This window comes from Platichthys flesus, chromosome 8 (genome assembly GCF_949316205.1).
Source record: "Platichthys flesus chromosome 8, fPlaFle2.1, whole genome shotgun sequence".
Lineage (NCBI taxonomy): Eukaryota > Metazoa > Chordata > Actinopteri > Pleuronectiformes > Pleuronectidae > Platichthys > Platichthys flesus.
In genome coordinates this window covers 15,246,444-15,264,524 of record NC_084952.1, presented here as the reverse complement: position 1 = coordinate 15,264,524, position 18,081 = coordinate 15,246,444, and the positions used below count along the sequence as shown (strand labels likewise).

At 46.6% G+C, this 18,081-nt stretch overlaps 1 protein-coding gene across 2 annotated transcripts in view; it reads left to right on the top strand.

The window, feature by feature from the left end:
- Positions 1–18,081, top strand: part of LOC133958307 (neuroligin-3-like) — a 95,296-nt gene that overhangs the window by 39,338 nt on the left and 37,877 nt on the right. For both annotated transcript variants that reach the window (XM_062393030.1, XM_062393031.1), the window contains one exon: positions 15,137–15,322. In XM_062393030.1, coding sequence (XP_062249014.1) covers positions 15,137–15,322 — 186 coding nt within the window. The remainder of the gene's footprint in view (positions 1–15,136; positions 15,323–18,081) is intronic.

Below are 18,081 nucleotides of genomic sequence, written 5' to 3'. Positions count from 1 at the left end.
TGAGCTAAGCCTTATATAAACATGGCCACCATTTCACTTATGCACAGCAGAGCATGCACCAGTGTAAGTAATACATCCATGAAAATAGGCCTCAGCTCCCCATAAATATTTAATGAAATCAACAATACAAGAACTGCAGAATACTACACAAGAACATGTGTGTAATTGAATTCATTTTTCATGTTAACAATGCTGTGAGCCTAATGCATTCCTTGGAGGCTTTTTGCCACCGGCAACCTACAGTACCTTTCTCTGAGGCAGCATATCTGCTGCTTAATATAGCAGTTATCAGGTTAACAATGCTCGACAGGGATTAAAATGGATATGGATTCCCGAGTGGCAGAAACTCAATGACACAGATCATATTAGTTGAACTGTTAAAGGTGTCAGACCCTGTAAGTCGAGTTCTGATTTGAGGTTGCGTGTCACTGTCGTTCGTGACTCACACAGGAAGCTTGTAATCCTCTCACTCGAAATGTCACAATCAGCCGGGCTGGATTTAGTAGATTTTCACCAGACAGCACCGATAAACATGGAGAACGATTCACCTTCCTGTTCTTCTCCCTGAAGTATGAACGTATCGGAGGGATGACTTAGGGTTTGCTTGTGATCAGCGCATCCAGCTGTTACGTATGGATGAGAATATGGAACGATATGCATTATCATAAATAGTATAAGGGCTGCATCAAGACAGATTATCTCCCGACTCAATAATTTTGCTGGGTTGTATCACACCAGTCTCAATTGATCACCGACCCCCATCATTTCAGACATGAATTGTGTATCAATTATCTCCCCGGCTCAGGCACGCTGGGGTGTGAGTGGAGTCCCCTATGATTTGGTATCCTACTCCTGGCATCCAAATGCATGTGCCTCCTTTAAGGTAGCATTTTTCATGCAGGATTATAAAACGCTGACTGGTTGCCGTGCATACTGCAAGCTTCATTTGCATTTTAATGTGCACCACCATTTACATTTACTAACAATACCACTGTGGTCAAAATTTTAGTCGAATTTATTATTATAGTGGTGAGGATAAATAGGGGGGGGGGGGGGGGCGGGGGATGTGAGGCCTTTAAGAACATGCAAAATCTCGGCTTTTAAAGATACAAAGTCAACACATTGTTTCCGAGTAAACAAGTCTAGGGCCATTTGCTGGGGGCACCACTGCTCTAGTGCCCATTTCCCCACCATGTTGTAAAAAGCTAAATTAGCCTCCTCTGGAGCCAATTTAGCTGAATTAAGGAGCTTAGAAAGGTCATACTTACTTTACATTTCAACCGAACGGACACTGCGGTAGGAATGCAATTTGATCTGCTTGCCTAGATCACCAGCAGACACTTCAAAACTCGATGAGACTAAATATTCAGTCATTATTCCTGATCCCCTGTCATCCACCCAGAAGCTTTGCAGGTGGCTCGGGCAAAAAATACCTCAGGTATCAAATATCTTTATGGCATTTCCCCAAATTAGGCCTCCAGTCCACTGCATGTTTGGCCATCGAGCGACCTCGTTAAGTAAAATAATGAATGAATTGTGCAGGTAATTATGAAAACTGCTCACAAGCTGGGACTAATGCTTCTGCCGGTTTAATTAGAGCAGGGGCCTGCCACTCAAGGCTCTCCGCCGAGCCGATCCGCAGGACGGCAGGGTGGATTCTCGGGCTGCGAGGAGATAAGGTTCATCTCAGGAGCTCAGATCGGTAGACATCTGCCACAGCAACGCAGGATGCTACAGGTAGCAACGCTGAGCACCATGAGCCACAGCCTGGCCCAGTTGTCCCGGGCTAGAGACAGGAAGAGCCGTTAACCACCTGCTTCCAAATGTGGGAGCTATTGCGGTGCAGTTAACCTGTCAGAGACAAGAGGAAAGTATTGTCATCAGCATATGCCTTGATGGCCCCGCAGAGAGCTTTAACAGACATTACAGAGCGTTATCCATAGCACAGGCCGTTAGTGGACGCTCAAGTGAAGGAATAGATGTGGGGTTTTTTGGTTGTGTGTGTGTGTGTGTGTGTGTGTGTGTGTGTGGGTGGGGGTGATTCGATAAACACAATTGGCTTTATATCTGTTCTGCACATGCCAACCGTTTGCTGCTGATGCTATCAAAGAGCCAGAGGGGTGACTGGAGCATTGACTGAAACAAGATGTCCCGCTAATAAGATTCAGTATCCTTCCTTCCATTTGAACGTGTCCATTTCTCCCCCATTATTGGCATCGCTGTTGAGTCAGTAAACCCGCCTTGTAACCTCCAGGCAGACTGACTCGGAAGAGCACAGAGCTACCGACAAAGTGTGTCAGGCCGGCGAGAGCGAGCCAGACTCAGAGAGAGAGGTGACATTGGCCTTGACTGCCCACAACCACCACAAAGCAATCTGTATAATGAGTGGTTTCCCCTCTGACTGAGGTGACACTGTCATTTTGTTCATACATCGCCGCTCAATACATCCCCTCCCAACTTTAGTCAGCCCTCCCAGGCCTGGAGGGAGAAGAGGAGACAGTGGGGATGGCACACACACAGAGAAAGCGATGAAAGAGTTCACCAGGGCAAATGGGAATATACGCTTTATATTAAATGGAACGTTATCACATTGGTTCAGTCTCTTTGATTACAATTACAAAGAAACTTTTTTTTTTTTTTTTTTTTTCCTATAATGCAAATATAATTCCCTCAGAACATTTGGCAGAAATTGGTCACACCTCCTTTACTTCTTTGGAGGATAATAAATGTCGACGCTCGTGTTGTTGTTTTACATTACGTCTGTTTTGAAAATACAAGCATGTGCCCCAGATAAGCCCATGGGCTCATGAGGCGCGCTGCCACGGTTCAAAACATATGAACTCACGAACGTCTGCCATCGAATAAAGCAAAGAGAAACTCGGTTAAGGGAAGAGATCTGGTGGGGATTGCATCAAATTAGGCGACTGACAAGCCCAGTAATCTGGAGCGCAGAGCATTTTTCATCTAATAACACTCGCAGACGTCCTTGGGAAAATGGAGTGCGCGGCGTTGTTCAGCTGATGGAGAGGGAGAGGGGACAGCGGAGCCGCCAGGGCGGGGGTCATGTTTGAGTACGGTGACAATTCCTTCCGACAACGTCCCAGCGTATATTTGCATCGTCAGCACCCTCTTTTGAGCAGGGATGTCGTATTTAATCAAATTACCTGCGAGGGCCGCTCCTTCTTTTATTAATTTATTGAAGGTGGTGGGGGTGGGGGTGTGGGAAGGGAGTCCGGGGGAATGGAGGCGCATTGGATGAGCTCCTTTTTTTTTCGCGATGAGTGTGTTTGCGCTCTCTGAAACGTGAACCAGAGAGGCCTGAGCTAACAGGAGCTGACAGTGGCAACCGCCCTGGTGCTCGGCTGCGAGAGGACCAGTTGGCTTTTTCACTCGAGCCTCGTTAGGGAAATAGTGAGACGAGTCATGTGTGGCTCAGAGACAGGAGCTGGGTCTGCCGCTGCTCAGAGGGGAAATGGATCAGGTCTGACTGTAGACGTCAAGAGTTTGAGTCTCAGAAGCTGTTTTGTTAAGCGGTGGGCGAGGATGCCAGGCATCTCCCTGTAATGTAGAAAAATGCTGAATTAGCCGTGTTGATGAACCGTGTGTAATGAATTTGTGCTTGAGGTTAGAACCTTTAATTTAATTGATTTAAACTAATTGATTTTGTCATTGAAGATAAAACACAGCGAGCAAACGGAACGTGATGGCGGCACGGGCGGCAGAAATTAATAAGACGAGATGTAGCTCAGTCGCCGCACCACCTCTTCACCTCACTCCACTCTGTGCTTTGGCCTTTGGCTCTCAGGTGTACAGGGCGTCTGGACAGCCTTTGGGGCGCAGGGAACAAAGCCGCTGTGACATTTTATCTGACGGTAGCTCCTGTGGGGCCTGAGCCATGCTGCCGAAGTGTCAGGCAGATTTTAGCGCAATGAAGAGAGGGGTGGGGGGGGGGGAGCCAAACAAACAGAGACCTGGCACAATCTCCCAAAGCCGAGCAGTGCAGACGAGCACAGAGACGTCCCCGGGGATCGCAGGATGCCGAGATGAAACAGAAAGCGAGATCTAACCTTTTTGTTGTTGTTGGAACCCAGTTCTTTAGTGCTGCTAGATTAAAAGGAAGAATGGTAAAGTGAAATGAAAAAAGGAAACACTTCAGCGGGGACCCTTAGTGGAAGCAGGACTCCAATATCCATTGAAAGGGGAGAAAAATATCGTCATCCTTTGAAGGACATGGGGACAAGTGTCTTTTGTGTAGTACATGGCCTTTGTGTTACATGCAACAATACTAGACAGGCCCACTCCCTCCATTGCAGAAGTGTTATGGTAATCATAAGCACTATTTCAAAAAGCTTTTCATCCATTTTTCATGCCTGATTGTTCTCAGGGTAAGAGAACAGGCATGTTTCATCAACAAAGGAATATGTGGAGCCAAGCAAGTCGAGTACCCTCACAAGGTGGAGTATTAAACTCTGCATATGCAGAAACATACTAGGTTCAGTTTCGATGAGATGGAAAGATGCCAATAATGACATATTCAAGATGGTCAGTCTTGGTTGGTATTGTCAATAAACCACACAACCATAGATTTGCATCCCTGCGTTACCCATCTTGAATGATTTGCAATATATTTGATTATATCATGACATGAAAAACATCAGCGGGCCCTGGATATATACTTGTCAGGCAATGGTCACTTTTAACAGAGGAACAGTTCTGTTTCATACTGACATTATCATGACTTCATTTGCACCATATGATGTCAAATGATTGGTTCATATAAATCAGTAGTAGATTATGTCTGTAATGTTATTGGTTGCAAAGGTTACTGTTACTATTATATTATATGATGTACATTACTGATATCGTTATGACATCATAATGACATCATGCCTAATGTGTGATGATTAATAGTTTTGATCTATAAGCTTTAGGGTCTATCTATTGTCCTATAGGACGCAGAGATTCTTTTAAAAAAACTCACTTTTCAAGCTATAATTCATTTTGTTTCTTCTTCATGATTTTCATTTATAACAGAGCATCTTATGATGGGGAGTCATGTTAGGATCAATACAAACTTTGGATTGTCTCTATAGCTGCATTATTAGCAGAGAGATCTTGGAAAAAAAAATTCTGAGCATTTTTTTGTTCATCCTCAATTTGACCACGACTGTTGAGCGATCAACTCGAAAATGTAAATTATCTGGGGAGAACATCCCAAGTGATATTCCCACTATGTTTGAGGAAACTCCGCCCATGCATTGTTGAGCTGTGTTGCACAAACACCACGGACTCAATTATTAAACTGTGTTGCTGTCTTCAGCCTCAGATTTTAAAAGACACTTAAAAGAGGCACCTTTTTAGTGTCTTTAATTTGCTAAATGCAGATTTGGATGGGGTCAAATTAAGTGTGCAGCACAATTAGTTTCCCCCCCTCACCACTCTCAATAGGGTTGGTATTAACCTCCTGATTCTCTGACAGAGAGATGAAGAGATACCCACCACTGATGTTAAGCTGGAACTGGAGCTGGAGCCCCAGGAGGCTCTGATAAAATCCCCAACTTAGCACTCCACTGTGCGCTGCGCAGCCCAGTTCAGCCTCACATGGCCCGGGCTGCCCGAGCCTACACCGGAGTGATCCTCTTGCACCGTCCTCCTGGAGTGAAGAAGAGGGAGATCATAGCAGAGAGAGGCAGAGGTCAGAGGTAGAAGAAAAGAGGGAGGCAGCAGTAAGAGAGAAGGTGCTGGAGGAGTAAGATGGTGACTGAGAGGTAGTTTAGCAGGGATGACTTAGAGGATCGTCTTGCAGTGTCAAAGATCAGGTGGTAGTTTCAAACAATGCTTACTGCCTCTGATGAGCAGCGTCAGACCTCTGAAAACAGAGCTTAACAACCTCCTTTACGGGCGGCCGACTCTCTGAAATCAGCCCGGCTCCATTAGTTAGCAGTGTCATGGCTTCTGAGAGCAAGGCTATAAACAACCGGCGAGCACCTTTTATACCTGAACTCACTTTGTCAGAACTGCTGCTCGCTATGATGGCTGATCCAGATCTCATACCTTTTTCCACACCAGAGAGTAAATGCATGCTATTACCACTGGCCCAGGCCACTGCCCGCCTTGCCATCGTTCCGGCACTTCATTAAATTGATATTGTGGGAAAACGCACGGGCAGTGCCCAGTCTTTAGTTCGTGAACACACCCTGACCCTCTGCCAGTTCCCACTGGCTAGTGTGCTGGCCGTAGACCTTGTCAGTGTGGTTGGCTGATAATACAAATGGTAATGAGTGACTGGCTGCTGCTGGGACCGAAAGCAAAAGTCCTGTCATAATAGAGTCAGATTAATTAAAGGAGCTCCACTGTATTCTAACAGATCGGTGCATCTTGTTAGAAGGCTGTGCCATGGTTTGGGGTACTGCAGGGGGCGGGGGGGGGGGGGGGGGGTTGTGCATGTGTGTAACCTGCAGATTGGGGGTTAGGTGGGTTGTTTTGTGAGGAACTAATTGAAATGAGAGGCGATGTGCGAGTCTCAGCCAACATGGCCGGTCCATTTGTCAGGGTGACATCACTGCACTCACACCCCATCCATCTCCGCCCGGCGCCACAGAGCCATGCTCCTCCTGGTGATTAATATCCATACCTCCCTCACTGCACTGCATACAGCCAACCCCCCCCCACCAACCCCCTCCGCGAGCACACCCACAAACAAACACATACCCACACACACACTGTTGGAAGCTCTCCTCTTCACACACTCCACTGATCCACACTCGGTGCCATGGAACTCCCATTTAGTCTCTCATATACACTCACGGCCAGAGCCCGGAGCCAAACAGGTTGCACACATAAACTTCCTAAACGTTCCAAACCAAAACCATCCTTGGTCTTTGGTGGTTTGGGGCATCACGTGTTTTGAACTGGTATTTTGTTGGTGGGAAAAACATTTTGAAATCCATCTCTATTTGATTTATTTAGACCCGGCTGCTAATGTTTCACTGGAACTGGACCCGCTAGCATTAGCATATTCTGGGGCATTATGACTAAATGGTAAATGGACTGTATTTATATGGAGATTTTCTTATCTTGATGTCCACTCGAAGCCCAGTTCTGCCCATTCACACACATTTACACATTGCATCTGTGTGCAGCACATTTTCTTTATCTCTATCTTTGTCTTGCCCAAGGACACTTTGGCACACAGAATGGTGAAGCCCTTGTTAGTGGACGACCTCCTTTAAATAATTTTAAAGCATTTTGCTCTGTTCTGTCTTTGAGAAGCTTAAAGGACAAAGTGTGTGATATCCTGTTTTTCTTCTATCGAAAACAAATCTGATAACATGGTCAAAACCAACAATGTGGTAGTTCATCTAGCTTCCTGTCTTCGGTACTCTGCCACAAAACTGAAGATAATTTTCTTTAAAAATAAGTCACTCACAGGATATATTAACACATTTTGTAAAGGGTTAATAAGAAATACAGTTGGACACTATAATTTTAGGCAAATAATACTCAAATGAGAATGTTATATTTGTTGGGTACAGGTTGGTTTATATATGTAAATGACAGTGTCAGAGTTTATTGTAAATGTATACTTTACAAACATATTTTTTAGGTGTTTCATAATCTTGAGCAGGAACAGAAAAACGATATAAACCTTGTGATCCCTTTGGCCCGTACATTAAAGTAAGAAACGCACAATTTCACTAGACTAGAATGGTTGTAAAAGCTGGACGGGTTCACATGCGTAACAAGCGTTTGTAAGATGATCGCGGATCAGGCACAAACTTTTCTTTCAGCGTGTGATGCAGAAACATCAAATGGCATGTTTCCTATCAAGTCCTAGCTTCTTGTAAATTTGGAGCAACTTCCATATCAGAACACACAACCCCACTGGCAGCCGCATCGCTGTCTGTAGCCCAAAATATAATACTCTGCTGAAGACAAATAAAACATCACTCATACAGTACACGCCACAGTGCTAAACCTCGGGAAAAACAGATGTCCCATTAATTCGCTGCCGTTGATATACAGCTGAAGTTGGAAGGGTTTTTACAAATGAACAAATATGAAGAGACAGGATGCACTGTATCAGGAATAAAAGCCGTCTGACGCGGCTGCCACGGCTTATTTCGCAAGTTCTCTTGAGGAAGGTTCAAGCAAAACTAAGCTCATTATGTCCAGCTATCAGAGCTACTCCAACCTGAGGAGGAGAGGAGTCAGGCTTTGAAGATCCTCTAAATGATGACCTTTCTCTCCCACTCTGCTCCACTGATGTGCTTTGATAAAGCCGAGCTCTGATCTCTTCCGCGCTATCACAGCGCATCACTGCACACCGCTCCGTCCGCCCTGCGCTGGGTGGTGCTAAACTTTCTCACCACGCCCTCAGATTGCATCACCCAGACTTGCTGTCATGTTTCACAGCGCGTCTTTGAACTCGTCTAGCCACGGGCCAGGAACGTTAGGCCGGGCACCCTGCATACATTTTTGCTGTGTTTAAACAGAGGACGGTGGATATACAGTGAGAATATTTCATTTAAATATATATATATATATATATATCACACTGGAGTAAAGGCAGCTTTTTTGGCCATGAAATTCTGCATGTTCCTCCAAGTGGAACCAAAGTGCTGCTTAACCTCACAGTTGTGATTCTCCAACACCAGTCTCTCCCTCTCCCCCCGTGGGAGCGCGTGTGCCGCCTCCGTACCAGCTGCGAGATGCTAATTCTCCCATAATGTAAAAGCATTTCGATGTCTTTGAGAATCCACTGTCTGTGCTGTATTCACTGAAAGCAAAAGATGTTAAGAGATATAAAGAGGGGAGAGAAGGCGTGGAGGGAAAAATCTGAGGCGGAGAGAAGGACTCAGGAATACGGGAGACACGATAGGGAGAGATGCTGAAGGGAGAGTGGGAGGGAGGCACAAGGGAGCAACAGCCGCGAGAGCCGACAGCCGCTGCCATGGTCGCAGTGTGATTGATTGAGTGGCGTTCAGATGCCAGGGGTCATACATATGCAAACTGCTCATTTGTAGTTGCTGCCAGGGCCGCTGTCCACCCGAGCCCTTGAAAAGCGCCGCCTGACCACAGGGACGCGTCACACAATCAGATGAAGCAGCCCCCGAACTCACATGTAGGACGAGCAGCAGCTGCCACGTGCACCACCCGCTCTAACTTTCAGTGTCTGTTCTCCGTCCCTGTCTCCCACGTGTCAGATGAGTTTTGGTCTTTGTGCAGTGCACATTTTCCATCTTGACATTTTGCTTTTGTTTATTTTTTCAGTGCTTTGTTGCACACAAACTATATTTTGCATCTGAGTGGCTCTGCCCCGTATGCAGCGTGCACAGTATGCACGGCGCTCTATCTCCAGCATCATGCGAGCGGTATACCAGCAGCACACTCCGCTTCTATCTGTGTCACTACAGATGCCGAGTGTCTGAAACTAATACTCGAGCCGAAGCATTTAGGTTTATGTGAGTCAACAGGTTCGCTCCCATTCTCAGGGCTTTAGCGAGCGCCTTATCATTCAGTTTGAAGTCGCACGGTGTCGAGGGTCGGGCCCCTGGAACATCATATGACTTTTCCGCCATTCGAGGTGATCTGATATTTTCTTTAAATATTGATTTGAGGTGAGGCCGGCAGGAACCCGGGGGCTCATACATAAATTCCTCTTCTCACCATTTCTAGTCTCATTCGGCCATCATGCTATATTTATTAATACAGAAGTAATCATTTGTAGGAGTGACAATCAAAGTTTTTTCCGCCCTCAAGTCTTTATTTTTCTCTTCCACCGGATACAAGCATGTGGTTTTGGGTAAATGGACTTCAGTGTTCGGGCTGCCATAAAGAGGCTTTCTTGTACTTGCCTGCCCTCTCTCTATCTCTCTCTCTCTCTCTCTCTCTCTCTCTCTCTCTCTCTCTCCCTCTCCCTCTCCCTCTCCCTCTATGTATCTCTATGTCTATCGCCCTCCTGCTCTCAGATCCGACTGTGCTCAGGCCGTGCTATTGGGCGGCGAGCTGTAAACAGGAGCTGCACACTGATCCAAGTGTAAATCACCTTCATCAGGCCCACGCCCCCCCTCCTGTCCCCGTATCTTCACCCACACTTTTTTATCTTTGGGTCTGGTCTGTGTGCTGAAATCTTCACCCCACCAAAAAAAGAGAAAAATTATCAATCTTGTGGGAATGACTCCCTGTGTGGTGGATGGACCGCTGGGTATGCCCCTTGCTCATCATGAGCCTGACACACAGGCCCTTTATGTGGCTGTGTGGAGGGTGGCCCCTTTCCCTTTGCTTCTCATCCACACCCCAGAGGCTCCCATTCAGCCCGGGCCTGGCTGGGGGGGAAGTTGGATCTCTTTTGTAGTTGGGGATTCTTAGGGGAGGCTGTCAAGGCTGTGACTGTGTGGGCCTTTATTTCCCCAGAGAAGAGCAGAGGGGGAGAAAAGATAGAGGGAGAGGGCAAGAGGGAGACGGGGGCGGGAGAGTACCGAAAGGAGAGGACACAGACAGCCTTGTTAACTGCCAGCCCCAAAGAGGGAGAGGATGAGAGGGAGAAAGAAACAGGGAAAGAGGCGAAGTCGAAGCAAGAATGAATCCAACAGAAAACGAGAAAACTTTCCCTCCGTTACGTCACTTCTGTCATTTCCATCCTCCTCCTCCTCATTTCCTCTACACCTCCCTATCCGTTCCCTCCATCTGTCCATGTGTAAGCTCACTCTTCAGCTCAATAACAAGCTTTTGCCCTCTCCCTCACCCTTCCTCGCCTCTCTCTCGCCCTCCGCCATTACTTCACACACATTCCATTATCTGGGAGACCAGGCTAAGAGAGATGTCTAGGGTCGGAGCGATCATTATCATCACCTCTTTCCGCTGCACTGTGAGTTAGGGCCCGGCGTATGGGAAACAGACATTTAAATCATAATCAATAGAGCAATATCAATGCTGAGAGGCATGGCTAAAGGAAATCACTGCCACGGCTCGGGAGGAAACAGAGACGCTTAGTTTAGACCGAGATAGTGGCGTGTGCTTATTGACAAATGATGACCCACAAATCCAAATCCACAAAATGCAATACGTGGCGGCACACTCCAAGCTGCCTGTAAAATAAACTCTTATCCTGCTGATACTCCGGTGATGCCATGATTGTGGCACATTACTGGAACTGTGCTGGAAATGGAGAGGTAGTACATTTGATCCGTGGTCTCCTGGAACGTGAGTGTCTGCTGCAGCACGGTGGAGGCTGAAGCTCAAACACCGCAGAGAGGGGACGCTGTCACACTGCACACATTATCCGACCTTCTGATCATGTTAAGGTGACAGGGGCGACCAGGTTCCTCACGGGGGGGGGGGGGGGGGGAGCTGTACAACAGACACACAAGGTTTGGTCCAGCAAAGGGCGATGCAAGGTGACAGGCGGCGACCTGACCCGGCTGCGACCAGTCCACGGTCACCGCTGCCACTGCGACTGAGATCAGCTCCGAGTCTCTGACTCTGTGCTGCCAGGAGGAGGAACTACAGGTTCTTCATACGGCAAGAGTGCACTGCATCACTGTCAAGGCCGAGCAGCTTTGAGGCATGATACAAAAAACACATCATGTAATCAGTCAGGACAAATTACAGTTGTGCCATGAGAGGAAAGTGCCCAGAATCACTGTTATTAACTCATACAGCCTGTTTGCAGTGAATAGGAGACTCTCATGCATACTTCAGCTGACACGTGTGGGCAGGTTCAGCTCCATATTTGGAAAAATCTTTGTTTCGGCCTCTGAGAAAATGAGAGACCTTTCTTGTTGACACGACCTTTTACATGTGATGCTTACATAACCTGTTTTCTACACAGATCTTGTTAAATATATTTTGTTTTTGGCATACATGACTTAAGAGGGTTGGCATAAAAAAAAAACATTATATGATTTTCTCATCTGTAGTTCAACTGCAGGCCATTTTATTCCTTTTCTTGATATTCGGCGTCCTCTGTCCTTCAAAACGTTTTCCACTGAAGCACCTTGCACCTTGAGCTTGGTACAGAAAACACTGTCTTGTTTTTAAGAGAGAAAAAAGCATCAGGCAAATCATATTTGACTACGATATTCCTCCTGTGGATGTACAGCAAGGCTCAGGTCCCGCCTCAGTCATTGGGTCTGACAATGTGTAAACGCAACTCACAACAGGCAAAATTAAGAATGTCACCGAAGAAAATTAATTCACTCAAAAAATTAATTTGTATTCACTTTCCTGCAAAAGCATCAGATCAACTCGAGCTCTTTACCATTTAATTAATATTTCATATTTTCTGAATTAACTTGACTGGGACACACTGCAATTATGTATTCTGTCTGTGCCAAAGTCGATTGGTCAGATCATATGAAAGAGAATTTGCAAACTGATTTGAATCCAAGCATCTAATGAAGACGCATTTCACAAAAATATCCTTTAATAACGGTAAATATTTTATAATTAAAATCCTATTGTACGCCGGCACAGCTCTGCTCCATGTCAGGTTGAGAAACGCAGTCAAGCACATAACGAGCCTGACCAAGTAGCGGCAGCCCCGAATCCCAAGGTCCTGTGTAGGTGGGAGCTGTGAACACAGTGCAGTGCACATCACGGTTCATGTGCAGCCAAAGCCCACGCAGCGCTGATCAGACGGGGATCATCTGCTGCATGTGGAAATCTCTCATCCAGTCCCTGGTGAGAGAGGAGATATTGCGCTAACTACAACCAGCGACAAAGTGAATGTAATGTGTGTCTCTATTTAATAATTGGAGTATGAGACAGGTTAATATGTTTCTGTTCATTCTTCTAGAATATCTGACGTAAAGGCCAGCAGCTATACTAAAGTGAAGAACAAAGGAAATTATTCATTAAATGAAAGGTTGAACACCTGCAGAGCACATGCAGGAACACAAGAAGGACTGCTATAAATATGTAGATATATATATAAAAAAAAAGTCTATGCATGATGACAATTATTTTTGCTATCATAATTGCTTTGCAAAGAAAATAATTTTGGTCACATTTCCAATTAAAACATAACCAGCGGCTTTATAAGATCTTTTTTTTTTTAAATGGTGCCCGCAGCGCATCCTGTCCAAGATACTGTCTTCCCCATGCACAGTTTAATGACCAGTTTCATTTATAGATGCAAAGGAATCAACACGGCTAAACAAAGAGTCGCGGCAGATGAGACTATTGAGTTGCGCTCCACGCTGCCAGCTGGGGATCCAATTCTAATGATTTACATTTTGTCATTTAGTAATAACTCGTGTCGCAGTGCCAAATAGATAATGTTTATTATATATTTTCATTTCGGCTAACAGTTGCACGGAATCCCTTTTACCTGCCAGTCTCCTGACATTTCTTAACCCATCTGACACACACTTGGTGAAGTGTGAACCATTTCGCAAATGAGGGTTATTCTGGGAGAGTCATGTCTCCTCTCACCCCACCCCCCCCCCCCAGCCCCAGAGCCACCCAGGCGAGGGTTGTAAAAGCTGTTGTCCTTTGGTTGTGACAGAACGGGAGGAGCAGCCGCAAGAGAAACAGAAAAGGAAAAAGCTCTTCAATCGGATCGAGTCGCCCCTCCGTCCGTGTCCGTCTCTGTTCCTCTGCCTGTCTCCTCCGCTCGCTCTCTCTCTGCATGTGCCCTGCCGCTCTGTCATCCTCAGGGATGCGTCTGAAGGAGACCATCTGTTGATCCATTTGTCTCCTGCTTTGCTTCCTCTGCCACCGCCTCTCCACTATCGATGATCAGGCCTGGCCTTTCCCCTGCCCACCCTCTTTGTTGCTGCCACCAGGCACCCGGGGGGAGGCGGGGTGTGCTGCCGAGGTTGGGGCAGGAGATTGTGCCCTCTATAGTTTATGATTCACACAAAGAGATAGAATAAGTAGGCATCGGCCGACATGCATCCTGTTTTATACAAACACACCATAAATAGCTAATGAGCCTGGAGCAGCTGCTCTCTTATCTGAGTGTTATCTACAGTGTGCATCATTGGGCTGACCTGAGTCAAACAACAAACCATTTTTTTTGCATTGCTGATATCAAAACTATTCCTATTTCCCACCCACCCTTAGGACTTAAACAGAGAGCTTATCATTACATGGAGGCATAGACCATGAAATAGATGTTAGAAACAATGCTGAGGGACCATCACTTGAAGCCTGCGAACATTCCCCACCATCCCATTTATTGCTTGTGAAGGGTTTGCCGATATTGCCACTAAAGAGAGAGGGGTCTTGGTTTCCATGCATGTCTCCCAGCTGCCTCCGCGGTTGCACGTTCAGGTGTTTGATGGACACTGTGTCCACTGTGGGGACTTCGGGGATGGCTTGCCTTTGATCTTCTCCCGCGACTCTCGATTACCCATCATTCAGTTTGGCTTAGGCCCCGGAGAGCAGCTGCACGAGGGAGGTGTGTTAACATGAGCTCGGATGTGCCCGAGAGAGGCTCGCTGTCCAACTCAAGCATCATACAGCAGATTACACAGACACGGAGGAAAATGTGCACGGACAGTGGCTGTTGTAAATGTTTAGGCTGAAAGTATGTGGCACTACATGAGCACGAGAGGGAATCCAGACGCTGCCCGGGGAAGATGCTGACTCTGATAGGGAATATAATGAGGTCATAGTCCATATCTAGGTGTACGCGGCATCAAAATGATTGTAAACCTTATTATCCTGTCTTTTTCTGTCTCTCTCCCGCCCCGTCCGTGGAGTTTTCATAGATTTCTTAAGGTTTTCATCAGGACTGCTCAATATATCTGATGATAGGTGTACACCCTGGGAGACATGCCATTGATTTCCCATAAGGTGCAGATGACATGTGGTCACGCACACTCCTATTTTACCAACAGCCGTGTAGTCTAATAAGTCACGAATTCTCTGCTGCTGTCTCCTGGAGTGATTTTCATCTGATAAAAATCGGGGTGGGGTTAGCCAATGTGGATAACCTCTTGTATGTGCAGGTGCACATAGAAAATGAATAGCTGTGTTGTGTATGCAGGCTTCTACCACCTGCAGACTACCTACCTCTCTATTCTGGTTCAAGGCTCATTTTAAATATGTAAAACAATCATGAGTTGATTTGATTTCTATCTGTGCACCTTTTTAATCTCTTAATCCCTGTATGTTTTTTTCGCAGGCTTCCTCAGTACTGGTGACCAGGCTGCTAAAGGGAACTACGGGCTCCTCGACCAGATCCAGGCGCTGAGGTGGATCAGCGAGAACATCGGCTTCTTCGGCGGCGACTCCAACCGCATCACTGTGTTCGGTTCTGGGATCGGAGCCTCCTGCGTCAGCCTGCTCACCCTCTCCCATCACTCCGAAGGTACAGCACAGCAGGGTTTGGGGGGGGATGGGTGATACGGCAGCGGAGCTCATGCCTGCTTGTGTGCAGGCTGCTGGTAGTAGAAACTGGTGATGCAGGCCACACGTGATTGAGTAATGCATTTTACTGTACTCGGCAGCGTAGTGAATGTTTTTAAGAGGCAGGTGTTTGCATTTAAATCACCCTGTCACTCATTCCCATTTGGAAATTGGAACCCCAGGGCAGATTTGAAACAACATGTGGGACTTGACACACTCTGCTGGTTTGCCGGAATCACGCGTGTCAGAAATAAACATGTCAGTGTAAACATGTCTCTGTGAGCAAGATAAAAAATGGTCAGTGTGTACATGGGAGAGCCTTTTAGCGGCAGCCACGTTCACGCAAAATGACAAACACACTCCCAATGTTCTCGTTGTAAGCAATGCTGTTTATCTGCTGGCTACCTTAACACCACTTCATGATGATTTACTGCCCAACTAGGCCGTGTCTTTAATACTAAATGCAGCATGTGTGCTTAAACTGCACATGGGATAGACTTCCCTAATACTCAGGATCCTCTAATGCATCATTCTATTAAGATGGAGCCCAACTGCTTAAATGTAAGTCCTTGCAGGAAGTGCCTTGGCTCATGTGAATGAACTGCTGCTTTCAGCTCCGACCATGAATGTCAACCTCCAAGTGCACCCTGCAGAGCCAAATGGACCCCGCTTCATCCTTAAGCTGGAGTTATTACATGTTTACCTCGCTGGTGTTAAAAGCTGGCCGGTTGCTTGTTTTGCTGTAATTGATAGCAGTGTCTCTAGCCATGTCTCTGTTGTTCCCCCCATTGTTTGTGTTGCGGTTTTATTCCACCTGAGAAATCTTTACGTTGAGGCACGCTCGGTAGACAGCTTGTGAACATGTTAACAAGCCTCTGCTTTGGACACACATGGTTGGAAACGTGACACGGGGCTTTTATTGTACATTACAGAGAAGAGAACTACATTAAAGAAATCACTCTTGGGTTAGAGAGCGGATTGGTCTCAAACGATACTGTGGTCAGGGAACTAGCACAGCCAGCAAGCACCGAAACACACTCATACATGCACACAGTTCTTCTTCTTGTCACTAGGCAGAGGGAAACGTCTCTCTAGTCGGATTTTTGATTAGTAAACAAAAGTGGATTTGAAAGAGGTCATTCGAGCTGTTTTTCCTCTGGGTTCCAACACAGTGCCCGGGATTTGTGATTTGTTTTTGCGTTCTCAAATTTGCATTAAAGTGTTACTAATTGCCTTGATTTCCTCCGATGAATGATGACTGCTTTTCGATTGAATTTTCAACACAAATGCCTTTTTTATTCATACTCCATAATGCTACGCTCCATGTAGCATGTTATTATACTGCCACTGAAACCATCTCCTCTGCCTTCCAGTAAATTGGATATTACCGAGTCTGTTTTTTTTCCCCTGAATGAAAATGTAGGCCCCACTGATGGGATAAAAAAAAAAAAAGGAGGCGGTAAAACTTGAGGGATCCTAGGAAATTGAAACAGGAAGCCTTCATATCACGCCAGGATTCTTGCTGCGAATGTTACCAATGGCAATCGGATTTCTCACAGTCTCTCTCACAGCACAGATTGATGTAATTCTATAAAGTTTAGGACTGGAGTGGGCCGCAGGATGAGACAGGAAATCCGAGTGAAGAAATGTCTATTTGCACCTGCTTTCCCAACCTCGGCTTTGCCCCCCCCCCCCCCCCCCCCCTCCCGCCCCAGCAGTCTTAAACCGTCAACGCGAAAAAGTGGTTGGATGTTCCCGTTGCCAAGACAACGCAGTAAACAAGAAGCGAATCAGAGCGGCTGCACGCGCATAGCGGTCAAATATTTAAATAAAAATCTATAATGAAATGAATTATACACTGTGGCATGAGCACACCTGGTTTCAGGTGGCCTCTAGTAATGGATTTATGTCATGATTTCCTATTTCCATTCGCACACCGGTACCTTAAAGTGCCTTATATTAAGTTTCCCAGTTTGCGCTCCCAATGTAAATTAAGTCAGGAAAGAAAATTGTTAACAATGCACCATTGCTCCTCCCTCATTGCTCCACACACAAACATTTTCCCTCACCTGCTGCTCAGATGTGGGATAAGCGAAGCCCAGGTAAAAAAAAAAGGGAGGGGGGGGGGGGGGGAAGTAAATCAGGGATGACACAGTGTTCTGGAGCTCCCCAGTGTGTCGGTGTATTTAATGACAGTATTCCCACCCATACTGTACACCGTCTGTCATCACTGCCTCCAGTGCATAGACTCTCCATCGAACAGAGACTCCTTTTATGCCTGTTGGTGGCAGAACGACAACTTACTTCAGACGCTCCTCCTGAAGCCTTTCTAATAAGCTGGATCCTCCTATATCACCGTACCCCTCTGGCCTCTCTCTCTCTCTCTCTCTCACTCTATCTCGCTATGATTGCCATCTCCTCTGGACTGGCCCTGGTTGCTTCTCCATGTGGGCGTGCCGGGGGCTCCAGTCACAGGCTACATCCATCACAGAGCCTCGTCCTCCTGGCCCGGTTGCCCTCTCTTGAGGCTTGGATTTCTCACACCCCGGTCCCTGCCCCGGCCTCCTTCATCTAATCTCCCCCCTCACTGCACCCATCTGTCTCCCCCGCCTCCGCACACAGTAAAGGCGTATAAGCCATATACGCTTTCTCTTCATGTGCCAGCGTGCCTCACTCCCTCCCTGCCTCTCCACGTACCCGCTCCCCGGTCGGCAGCATGCT